This window comes from Amaranthus tricolor, chromosome 4 (assembly GCF_026212465.1).
Source record: "Amaranthus tricolor cultivar Red isolate AtriRed21 chromosome 4, ASM2621246v1, whole genome shotgun sequence".
NCBI lineage: Eukaryota > Viridiplantae > Streptophyta > Magnoliopsida > Caryophyllales > Amaranthaceae > Amaranthus > Amaranthus tricolor.
This window is the reverse complement of record NC_080050.1, coordinates 23196076-23208865: the sequence shown is the minus strand read 5'-3', so window position 1 is coordinate 23208865 and position 12790 is coordinate 23196076. Positions and strand designations below refer to the sequence as shown.

The following is a 12790-nucleotide window of genomic DNA, read 5'->3' as shown; positions in this document are numbered from 1 at the left end:
TTTTTGTAAATGAAGCAATCCTTCTTATGGTGCCCCAACTTTCCACATATTCAAAAACCATCTTTGTCGGGTTTTGTCGCTTTTGCGGATTTTACTTTATAAGAATTATTAGCATTGTTATTCTTACGCTTTGCACTAGAATTGATAGACTTTTTCCCCACTGTGTTATTGGTAGAAGTGTTGGGGATCTTTGTTTCCGCCATTTTCTTGTGCCCGGATATTCAATTTAATTTGAAGATGAGTACCCAATTTGATTAAGATATGTGTTTTATGCTTAAGATCATTCTTTTTAACATCCTTTCAAAATTTTAGTAATTTGTCTATAATACTTAAACTACAAAAAATTCTTCCATTTTTATATCATCTTGTTTCAAGTAGGTATAAATACTTTGAATTTCGTGAAATTGATCTATAATGGGCCTTGCATTCACTATCTTATAGTCATTAAAACTACTAACAAGAAAATTTTTACCACTTGTAGTTGTATCTTCCGCCACATAATTACCCTCTAGTGATTCCAAAAGTTCTTTAGTGTATTCAATGAATTGATAAACATCAAATAAAGAGTCAACCTTACCGTTCAAGATGTGTCCAGGACATATGAAATCATCATTGTCCCACTTGCTACATTTGCGGACTTCCTCCATGGTTTTCCCTTCACTTTCCTTCGGTCTTGGAGTGCTTAAGACATAGGCCAAATTCAAAGTTGTGAGGAGAAATAGTATCTTCTTTCACCAACACAAGTCTACACCCATCAACTTCTCTCCAACTTCACGATGTTTGTTGTCATTTTCTTCAAACTAGTCATCTTTCTAGGATAATGCTATAAGATTGTTGTATGTTTACTACACTTGGGAGAATATTAAGTACCAAATACAATCTGATTTTATAATATGAGCAATTTATTCAATGACTATAAATGATAATAACACTTATGGAAACTTATGAAACTAAAACTATACCAAAGATCATTTAGACACTTAAGCCTACGAAAACTTGATACCAAATTGAGGCACATCTAGATGCTTTACTTATAGAGTTATTTTTCCCACAATGGTGTTTGGGTTGAACTTTGACAATATGAAGGAACATAAATGTTTTGCAATGGTTTGCGCTATAATATAAGCACTATATGTAGTAGCAATATGAAGGAATAATTATGTTTTATGAGAAGTAAATTCAAAATTATGAAAGAAGAGTTTGCAAAAATCTAAGATCATAAACATGTAGAGAAGAAAAGAGAAATTCATAAAATATGAATATAAATTCTTAAAAATGTGTGTACAAATAAGGCTTACTCTATGTTTGGATAGCAAATTAGGAGAGAAAAGAAAATAAGAGAATGGAAAGGGAAGGAACAAGGAATGGAAAGGAAGGAGATGGGTAATGAGGGAGAGTGCACTTTGTTTGTTTAGAGGAGAAAAGGGAGGGGAAGGAAAACGGAAGGAACATAAATGTTTTTCCTTCTAAATCTTTACTCTTTATGGTTTGTCTAGATTGAAAGTAAATGATTGAGCCTGCAATATTTACCTCCAATTAGGGGTTATTACACCCCACCCCACCCCTAGGTAATAATTCCAACATAAATTGTTTCATCCATCTCCTGTAATTAAAACTTGATTTCTTCATCCTTAAAAATAAAATGCTATTTCTCTCTCCTCCATCTCCCATTAGCTAACGCATGTTTTATTTTTTCCAATTATATTTTTCAAAACATGATTTCAAGTTTTCTTTTGCCAACTTCAATTGCAACTAATTTAATACTTAATCTAATACCATACCATTCCATTTGAGGTTAATTAAGTACTTCATTACAAAGGTAAACCCATACATAAATTTATTTCAAGAATTATTTTTTCATTACTGTATTCTGCTTTACTCTTTCAGTTGTAAAATTTTCTCCCTAACTTAGTACTAGGAATCCAAGCGACCCCTTAAGAGAGATTCTATTTTTAATAAAATTTGTCCACGTTTTCCTCTAAACCCCTCCCTTAAAAATCCATCCCCTCCCATTTTGTTTTCCAAACAATGGATCATCTATCTTTCAAAATTCCTCCCCTTTCCTTTTCCTCAATTTCTTTCTATCCAAACATAGTGTTAATGTCTTTATTTAAGAATTTGAAACAATGCAATGAAGTATCACATCCCTCTATTTTACATCTTCTCAAAGTAACACATTGAAATAATGCAATGAGATATCATAACCCTTCATTACATCTCCTCAAAGTAAGAAATTGAAACAATGCAATACTTTGCATAACTATTCCTAACTTGGAATATTTGTTTTACAATACTCTAAATATCCAACAAATACTACTAAAATAGTTATTAGCTTGTTAAACAAAACATTAGCCGAATCAAAAGCATCATAATATATTTGTTTACTTTTTTGGGGAACTTTTTTGTTCAGATAATTAAACTTTTACTTTTTTGGGCAATCAACTAATCATCACAATTGAAAAATACTCTTTATAAAATAAAAAATCAATCTAATTTTGTCAAGTCGACACTAAAAATGGAAAGGAAATAAATATTTATTAATTCGATGATATAATTATAATTATTAATTGATAAATCAAATTACAAGTGTGCTAATAATTATGATCATTTTACATAGATCGTTGTTCAATTGATGTCTTTTTAGTCGATCCCTTTCTTTTTTTCATCAAATCTTGCTTCTTTTCTTGGCACATCTCTTGAGCGTTTGCATGAATGAATTTTTAGGGTCATTTACCGCAGAATTAACATTTCTGAGGCATCAAATAAATATTCAAAATATTACCTACAAAATTAAATCAAACACCACAATACCAAAAATGTGCAATTAAAGAAATAAAATCCATAAAATGCATATATTAAGCATCAATAATAGGAGAATGAGCGTCTTAAATTAAATGCTATGCAACATTACCTTATTTATTAATGATAATTTTGAATTTTAAAATATAGTTGTTTTGCTATAGTTACATAAGTAAATATTTTTACTGCCCTTTTGAAATTGTAACACTTACTCTCAAAAGCCCTCACATAAATTTGTGTGATGTAGCAATCTCAATGAAACATAAGAGTAATTCAAAGGGTGTAAAAAAGTTTTTCGAGTTAACTTTGTATTAATCTTTTTGCATCAATAATTACATTGGTTGTTTTCACAATAAATTCAATAATATAACACAATTTCAACAAGATTTTATATTCAGATCTACACGTATCTTTAATTAAAAATCATACCTTTAATTGTGCACCTAACGTATAATGATCCTAATCTCTTATAAGGGACAATGACAATACATTAGTAATGCATCAATCAATCAACTTACTAATAATATGTAGCAAGATCACCTAAAAGGTTGATACAATGGCTAGGCTAAACTAACTACTATAGCTTCGAACAAAAAGTTAGAAGTTGTTAACAAAAATAAGGTCTTTGTCTACCACCCTTTTGGAGTTTAGGGCCCTTCAGAAAATCCCATCACTCCCATTGACTCTACTTTCCCTCTCCTCCAATTCTTTCTCTTGCCCAAAACAACACAAGAACAAAGGTCTCTTTTTTTCCCTCCCACTGAACAACATACACATTCGTTATATTCTCCCCCAAACAATTGCATACAATTATCAAATTATTATTACTCTTTTTAAATTATTCACTCTGGGTGGTATTTTTCATTGCTGTTTTTTCTTTGTTCTTTGTATTGAAGGAAAGCCTTAAACTATTCGAAGCTTGAAAGGCTTTTCATTGGAGGGTTTTCAATTGGGTATTTTTCGTTTAATTCTCTCCTTCTTTTAGGTATGTATTGATCTTGTCTTTTCGTTGTTGTTGTTATTTTACTCAAAGAACTCCAAAACCCTAGTTCTTGAAATACTGTATTTTGTGTGCATTGGCATTATACAGGCAAAATAATTGTATTTTGAAGCAATAGATTACTGTAAATTAGCGAAGGAGATTTGGGTATTGAAACTTGAATTATGGGTATTGCTCATTAAGCTTAAATTTTGATGTTGAATTTGATGGGAATGGAATGTTTGATTGTGCTATGAGAGTGTTTAATCGGGTTATAGAGATTAGGAATGCCCCACTTTTGATTGAAAGTAGGAGTTTTGATGTGTGTTTGTGATCCAAGTGTTTTTTAGGGTTGCAAAAAAGAGGATTTGGGTATTGAAAGTTAGGGTTTGTGAAAGGGGAATATGGAGGGTGAAGACAAAAAGGTTGGCCTTAAAAAGAGGTTTAAAGGGGTTGTTGAGATTAATTTAGATTCAGATGATGATGAGCCAATTGGGTCATTGTTTAAGTTGAAAAGTAAGAAGAACCCTAAGAAGGTTAAGTTGGGATCAGATGGTGAGAGGGGTAAGGATGTAGGATCTAAGGGAGAGATAGTGGAGGTTAATACGGAGGAATTAGGAGGAATGGAGGATACATTAGCGAGTTTTAGAAAGAAGTTAAAGGGTCCCAAGAAAGACAGTGGTCTTGGGAGCTTAGTTAAAAAGGATTTGGTGTCGAAATTAGTCGAAATGCCAGATGAATGCCTTAATGGATCACTGAAAGATGAAGGTTTGGTAACTAAGTCGGTGCAAGATTATGAAAATGGGCTAGTTGACTTGATTTCAGTTTCGAGTAGCAGTCGAAAGTTAGAAAAGAAACGGAAAGAAAAAGTTAAGAAGTACAAGATTGCATCAGCTGAAAAAAATCTTGGTGTTATTGTTGAAGTTGAGGACGCCGAGATGCTTGATGTTAATTCATCCGAAAACCAGGTCAAAGGGCAGGAATGTTTGTTGGTTCCTGAAAACAAACATAAGAAGGGTTCAAGGTCCAAGTCTTCTTCAGCTGCTATGAGTCAAAAGGTTCCTGTTGAGACAGATGACAGTGTGTTACCAAATGACCATGCTTTAGGCGATCAGCTAGAGGGGAACAAAGATCTATCTACTAGTCCTTCACATGACATGTTGACAGATTCTCTTTCCTCGCTTTTAAGGAAAGCACAGTCTAGTGGGCGCAAGAAATCGCGTGCAACTTCTGGATTAAAGTCAAGGAGGGGGCACACGCCTGAGAATTCTCTTTCAGATGCAAACTTAAGTATTAATAGTCAGAAATTAGATCAGGTATCATGTACTGGCCAAATGAGTTCCGTTCCTCCTTGCTGTGAGTTAGTAGGAGATCAGGGCTTGGATACTACTCCCTGTGGTGAAAAATCTGACACAGCACCAATCAGGAATTCTGTCAATATTGATGGTTTGGTTACCGAAAAAAGTACGAGACAGAGTGATGTCACATATGGTGACACTTGCAATTCTATGTTGGACCATTCATCTCCAACTTCCCAGTTTGTTGCTTGTTTGAAGAAAAAGGAAGAGCACAAAGATTCAGAATCACATAAGGAGGTTGAAATGATCCAGCAGCAGCGACAGATTGTTCCATCAGAGAAGAATTTTGCATCTTCAAATGAGTGCAACATGATGAGCGATATGCCTTGTTCAACCTTTAGATCGGGTACTGACTGTATTCAGCATGGTATAGACACTTCAGCATCTGGTCCATTGTGTGCTGATCAAAATAACGGAGTTGAGGGTCCAATGGAAACTGATGTCAATGAAAGAGCCAATGGAATCTCCTCCCCATCAGTTCCTCCAGATCAGAATGGTGTTTGTCAAGAAGATGCAGGATGCATTCCTGAGTCAAACAACCAGTGTAATTCTTTGCCAAATGATCGCATTATCCGTAGAGCCAAGAAGCGCAAAGATGGTGACATGGCTTATGAGGGTGACGTGGATTGGGAGGTCGTGATGCGTGAGGATAGCTCTCTTGAATCATATCTTCCTGTATCCAGAGACCTTGGCACTCAGACAAAAGAGAGATTTGATTCCTTGTCAGATGCAGATTTTAATTGTGAGATTAGTGGAACTGCTGCTGTGTCTGTTGGTTTGAAAGCTCGTGCAGTTGGTCTTTTGGAAAAATTTAAGTTCAAGGAGATTTTGAAAAGCAAAAGTGGTTTGCAAGAATACTTGGAATGCAGGTTAGTTATATGTTCAGAATTTGATCATTATAAAGTTACTTTAACTGTTATGTAGATATTCAGGCTGTTATTAAATTCAATTGAAGTCCGTTGGCCCCACTCCCCACTGCTCATGTTGAAGATTAACATCTATCAGGTGCTGTATCCTTGTGTTTGCTTGCCATATCTTGTGGATATTTGAATATTGTTGTGGATTTGTTTTTTCTTGTCTTGGGCGTTCTCCATTAGTTGTTAACTACACAGTAAACCATTTCCTTTTCGGGAGTTTTTGAATAATCATTTCCATTTTAAATGACCTTTTTCCCATCAAACGACACCATTGCCTTCATGGACATGGCTTTGGCCCAAGTACTTTTTATCTCTACTAATTTATTTTTCTAATCTCAAGGGCAACCTTAAAAAGAAACGTACAGAGTATATTGCAAAACAATAATCTCATGAACCTATTTATTCATGTATATCTTTTCAAGGCAGACTTATAAAAGATAATATCTTCCTAAATTAAAGATTCTATCGATCAACCATAAATTTCCTAAAAGTTGTTACCAAAGTTTGTGTTGTTTCCTTTTATATCGTCGTATATTGTTGGGATTAAGGCTTTCATATTGTTATTGTTGTGCCTTTGTTAAGTAGTAGCTATAAAGTTTCAGTTTTTTAATGCTATTAAATTTTAGCTGCAAATTTCAGCTTGGTCAATACTTAATTTGAGTCTGATCAAAATACTAGTTCTCCTGATTCGAATAGAGATATATATTTGTGTCTCATTCAACTTCTATCTTAAGTTTTACTAAATTAGTTTTCTGCTTTGATGTAATTCAGGAACAAGATTTTAAGCCTTTGGAACAAGGATGTCACTCGTGTTTTGCCTCTTACTGATTGTGGCATCTCTGCAACTCCCGCTGATAATGAACCCCCACATGCCTCCTTGATGAGGGATATCTATTCATTTCTTGACCAAAGTGTGAGTGGCATTATGGGCTTTTGATCTTTAGATTTTCTATCTTTAGTGTCTAAATCATTTTTATTTGTCTTGTTACTTTTCCTCATCTTTTTTCACATAAAACTATGAATAGGGATATATTAATGCTGGAATTGCTGCTTACAAAGAGAAAGTCGAATCTACTTCTAGAGGGAACTATAAATTGCTTGGTGAAAAGAAGTTTGAGGGGGGTTCTGGAGTTTCTGTTGCTGATTCAGAAGATGGAGTTTCCTTTATCCTTGGTCAGGTCAAAAGTGTTGATATAATAGATCATGATAACCACCCTGAAGAAACTGCAAAAGACGTTAGTGAAAGAGTTTTTGATCTGTCCTGTGACAAAAAGTCTGATGAAGGCCTAGATGTAATGGAAGTTGATGAGCAAGGGACTGATGTAAAAACATCTATTCCTGAATTGGACAACTCTACTGCTGATGGGCTTGGGAAGAGTTTTGATGATGCTGCAGGTCCTTGTCATTCAACTGTGCATGAGCCTTTAGATTCCAATGCGTGCAACTTTGGAAGCCAAAAAAGGATCATAGTAGTGGGAGCTGGTCCTGCAGGTTTAACTGCTGCACGTCATTTGCAAAGGCAAGGTTTTTCTGTCAATGTTCTTGAGGCGAGGAGTAGGATAGGTGGTCGGGTTTATACAGATCGCTCATCGCTTTCTGTTCCTGTGGATCTTGGGGCGAGCATTATTACTGGCGTTGAGGCTGATGTGGTCAGTGAAAGACGGCCAGATCCTTCATCCTTGATTTGTGGTCAGTTAGGTCTTGAGTTGACTGTACTAAACAGTGATTGTCCACTTTATGATATTGTGACGGGTCAAAAGGTCCCTCTTGATGTTGATGAAGCATTAGAAGCTGAGTTCAATAGTCTTCTCGATGAAACGGTGCTTGTTGTTGCACAGCACGGGGAAAATGCTACCAAAATGTCTCTTGAAGATGGTTTGGAGTATGGTCTTAAAAGACGCCGTAGAGTCCTTTCTGGAACTGAAAATGGAAAATTTGAAATATCGCAACCCTTGACTGGCACTTTCTACCAGGAAGAGGATGCTGAAGGTTGTCATCCTGCAGAACAGATGGATAGTAGAGAAGAAACACTCCCTCTTGAGAGGAGAGTTTTAGATTGGCATTTTGCTCACTTGGAGTATGGCTGTGCAGCAATGTTGAAAGAAGTATCACTTCCTCATTGGAATCAGGATGATGTGTATGGAGGGTTTGGTGGTGCTCATTGTATGATTAAAGGAGGTTATAGTGCTGTTGTTGATTCTATAGCTCAGGGACTTTCCATCAATTTGAACCAGGTGGTGGCTGACATTTCTTATGGTACAACGGGCTCAGCTGGATCTGATATATGCTCGCACAAGGTCAAAGTATCCACATTCAGTGGTAATGAGTTTTTTGGCGATGCCGTTTTGATAACAGTACCCCTTGGATGCCTAAAAGCAGATTCCATTAAGTTCTCTCCACCTTTACCGAAGTGGAAACATTCAGCCATTCAGCGGTTGGGTTTTGGTGTTCTAAATAAAGTGGTCATGGAATTCCCAGAGGTTTTCTGGGATGATACTGTGGATTACTTTGGAGCTACTGCTCAGACCTCTGACCTAAGAGGTCGCTGCTTTATGTTCTGGAACGTTAAGAAAACAGTTGGAGCTCCAGTTCTAATAGCCTTAGTAGTTGGTAAAGCAGCTAAAGATGGACAAGATTTGAGCCCCTCTGATCATGTAAATCATGCTCTCAGTGTTCTACGTAAACTTTTTGGGTACACTGCTGTTCCTGATCCAGTTGCATCTGTAGTGACAGACTGGGGACGAGATCCTTTCAGTTATGGTGCATACTCTTACGTTGCTGTTGGTGCTTCTGGGGAGGACTACGACATAATTGGTAGACCAGTCGAGAATTGTTTGTTTTTTGCTGGTGAAGCTACCTGCAAGGAACATCCAGATACAGTAGGTGGTGCAATGATGAGTGGTCTACGGGAGGCCGTTCGTATAATTGATATATTGACTACTGGTCATGATTACACAGCGGAAGCAGAAGCTGTTGAAGCTGCCCAGAGACAATCAAACAGCCAGAGAAATGAAGTTAAAGACATTTCTAGGAGACTTGAGGCAATCAATCTCTCAAATATCCGCCATATGAGTCCATCAGATAAATCCCAGTATTTCGTTAGAGAAAGTTTGCTACAGGATATGTTCTATAGTGCTAAAACGTCAGCTGGACGGTTGCGTTTGGCTAAAGAGTTATTAATTCTTCCTATTGAATCTCTGAAATCTATTGCTGGGACAAAAGAAGGACTCAGTGTACTCAACTCGTGGATATTGGTGAGATTTGTTTTTTGTACAAGCATTTCTTGATTTTTAATTAAATAATAGAAGATAAAAACTTGTATAGCTGCTCGTTTCTTTCTAGGTCTCTGATGCTGAGTTTTTAAGATTTGTTTTTATGATCTTTTTATATGATTTGAGGGTTCTCTTGCTAATTGACAGGATTCCATGGGAAAGAACGGAACTCAGCTATTGCGTCTCTGCGTCCATATACTAGTGTTGGTCTCTACAGACTTGGTATCTGTCAGGCTGTCAGGTATACCATGTTTTTGGAACCTTCTGTTCTGATTGAACTATGAAGGATTGCGTCCCTTAGAACTTTTTCTGTCACTTTATGGCTTTTATATCCCAGAATATATTGGTTTGTGATTATGTGTATATTTCAATATAAGTCAATTATACTGTTGCAGTCATCTATTATTGCCCTTTCCTATAGCAATGTATTGAAAGGTAAGAATAAATATTGCTCTTGACGAATTAAGGTCTTCATGGATGAAAACTCGAAAGTTATAGTATTCAGTAGTATGGTTTGTGTAATACCTGTATTTCAAGTGTGGCATGTCCAAGTAGATTTCTTATCTGCAATTTATTTGGAAATGTGATGTAGGCATTGGAAAAACTGTCAAAGAGAAAGTCTGTGTTCATACTAGCCGTGACATACGCAGTATAGCAAGCCAATTGGTTAACATGTGGATTGAGGTTTTCCGCAAGGAGAAGGCTACTAATGGTGGCTTGAAGTTGTTGAGAGACATGTCAAATGTGGACTCCTCAAAAGCAAAAGCTAAAAATTTGGGTTCTAGGAAACCTCCCATACATGTACAGCATTGTACAGCTGCAAGGTTCAATGCAAACTCAAAGAAGCTGACTGTAAAGCATGTGAAGCTGGAAACTACAATTGGTTCAAAACCAGATGCTCAACCATCAGCTTCACAAGTTTTGAATATTGCTTCAGGTAATAAATTTGTGGAGACTGAGCTTGTAGAGTTGTCTGAAGAAGAAAAGGCTGCTCTTGCTGCTGCAGAGGCTGCTCGTGCTGCTGCAGCCGCGGCTGCTGAGGTTTGTTATCTTATTCCTAGTAATACATGTTTTTGAAAGCGTAGATATATATAGAAAAATTATATTGAATTTCACTGCCCTTATCTTTAAAGTGAGTTGATTCAAGAGACATGAAACTTATTAATCGCGCAGACCCAGGAATAGAAGTTGTAACTAGAAAGCTTTGCATAAATAATTCATTTAGCTCCTAGGATGCTTTTCAGAGTTCATGTCTGAACCGATTTATCATTATAAGTCTGATATTTGATTATTAATTGTTCAACATCCATCACTTGTCTTTGGGTGGGGGTATAAATGTATTTGCATAAATTGATGCTACTTGGACTCTTCACTTAACCTCAAGTATTGTTGTTAGATCCTTAACTTTCTGACACAAATCCTGACACTTTGCCACTTCATTTTGGCCTTTTGTTCTGAAAAAGACAAGTTAACTTAGGCTACCATTCCATTGATGGGATGCTAGGTCCTTGAATATGGCCTATAGCCATATGAAAGCGCCAAGAACTTTCAGCTTCTCGTACTAATGAGTATTACTTATTGCTCATTGGAAATTTGACAATCATTTGTTGCTTATTCCTAGGCCTATGCGTCATGTGAAGCTAAGATGAGCACGATGCAGTTACCCAAGGTACCATCATTCCAAAAGTTCGCTAGACGAGAGCAATATGCACAAATGGATGAATCTGAGAGAAGGTGGTCTGGTGGTGTTTTGGGTAAACAAGACTGTTTATCAGAAATAGACTCCAGAAACTGTAGAGTTAGAGATTGGTCTGTTGACTTCTCTGCTACATGTGCGAATCTTGACAATTCGAGAATATCTGCTGATAACCTTTCACAGCGGAGTCATTCGAATGATATGGCATGCCAGTTAAACTTGAGAGAGCATTCTGGAGAAAGTGCAGCCTGTGACAGTGCTGCATTTACAAAAGCTTGGGTCAATTCTTCAGGTAGTGATGGGATAAAGGATTATCACGCCATTGAGAGATGGCAGTGCCAAGCTGCAGCTGCTGAATATGAATTTCAATCTTCTGTACATATTGGGGATGAGGAAGATTCAACTACAATGTCAAGACATCTCATAAGGAAGCCCGAGGGACTATTGAATGAAAGTTCTGTTTCACAGGTGACAGTAAACAACGAATTGGCTGTTAACCAGTACAAAGGAGCTGATAATATTAAACAAGGTGTTGTGGATTATGTAGCTTCACTGCTTATGCCTTTATACAAATCAAGGAAGATTGATAAAGATGGTTATAAGTCGATAATGAAAAAGAGCGCAACTAAGGTTCGTTACATTGTTGAACTAAGAACCTGCTTTAAATATTAATGTGCCCTTCTAAGTTGAAAAGGGAAGCTTTTTGGTGCCCACAAATCTTTTTAATGTCATTTGACATTTCAATACATGGAATTTGTATTTTGTTGACATGCCAGGTCATGGAGCAGACAACCGATGCAGAGAAAGCAATGGGTGTATATGAGTTTCTTGATTTTAAGCGCAAGAACAAGGTGAGTAAGATTTTCTTTCGTTGCTTTTTATATTATTGAAGTGCTAGTATTGGATTGTGATCTGGTTGCTATGGGAGTAATGGGACTATTCTGCCTGATGAACTGCAGATTCGTGCTTTTGTTGACAAGTTGATTGAGAGACACATGTCAATGAAGCCGGTAGTGAAGTCTTGATGGCCTGCAGTAATAGCGAATACACGCAAACCATAGTGCACTTCGTTTATGACCGGGAAACGTTGGAAAGTGGACATCAGGGACCTTGGTTTGGCTCATTTTTTGGCGATTGCCTCCGACAATTTGCATAACACTTTGTTCATAAAAGGAGAAAAAGATGGGAGAATCTTTTGACTGTAATTTGGATGGATTTACGCCGCTTTTCTGTCCTAATTGAAGTTGTTTTGATGAACTTGTGAACATGTTGCTTGAGCCGCTGCTGATGATGCGAAGCAAATCTATCAGCCAAAGGAATTAATTCCATTTGAAAAAACCATGGTTTTTGAGGAAATTAATTTCTTCTGCTTTGATGTACTCTCGGGGGAAAAGAGCACCCTAAGTTTTTAACTTATTTTTTTCCTTTTGCACAGGGATAATTCAGATGAAAACCTCAGTTTTGTCTTTTAACATTGTAAATCATAGAATTGCTTCAATTAGAATACATATTTCTTCTCTTCGGGAAGTTCATTTATGTGCCCGGGCTTATCTTGGCTAACAAAAGTGTTAGCTATATGCTTTCTTGAATAATTTGATACGCCCATCTTCAGTAGGATTCATGTTTACGTGCATGAAGTTTGCAGAAGTAATCGATGCCTGTTTATATCTCGCATCTCAAAAACTTCAGATTCGCATAACGAATGACGTAACAATGACACACTCAGTCTGAACCGGTGAGAAGAGATTTTTGGTCACTCGGTGTTCAGC

The 12790-nt window shown here is 36.6% G+C and overlaps 1 protein-coding gene across 2 annotated transcripts; it reads left to right on the top strand.

The window, feature by feature from the left end:
• The first annotated feature begins 3423 nt into the window (after positions 1–3423).
• Positions 3424–12557, top strand: LOC130811547 (lysine-specific histone demethylase 1 homolog 3). 2 transcript variants are annotated; one of them, XM_057677875.1, is made up of 9 exons: positions 3424–3784; positions 3890–6005; positions 6825–6966; positions 7079–9307; positions 9473–9566; positions 9918–10366; positions 10947–11651; positions 11798–11872; positions 11981–12557. In XM_057677875.1, the coding sequence occupies exons 2-9, from the start codon at positions 4183–4185 to the stop codon at positions 12044–12046; spliced, it is 5583 nt and encodes a 1860-aa protein (XP_057533858.1). In that variant the 5' UTR covers positions 3424–3784; positions 3890–4182; the 3' UTR covers positions 12047–12557. The 2 variants fall into 2 exon arrangements, with proteins under 2 accessions (XP_057533858.1, XP_057533857.1); XM_057677874.1 differs by having other exon boundaries at positions 3424–6005.
• Positions 12558–12790: the final 233 nt, after the last annotated feature.

Coding starts and splice junctions, on each gene's coding strand:
- LOC130811547 (XM_057677875.1), top strand. CDS start 4,183: ATGGAGGGTGAAGACAAAAAGGTTGGCCTTAAAAAGAGGTTTAAAGGG. Junction 6,967..7,078: donor ATTCATTTCTTGACCAAAGT/GTGAGTGGCATT, acceptor AACTATGAATAG/GGATATATTAATGCTGGAAT. Junction 11,652..11,797: donor TGAAAAAGAGCGCAACTAAG/GTTCGTTACATT, acceptor TTGACATGCCAG/GTCATGGAGCAGACAACCGA.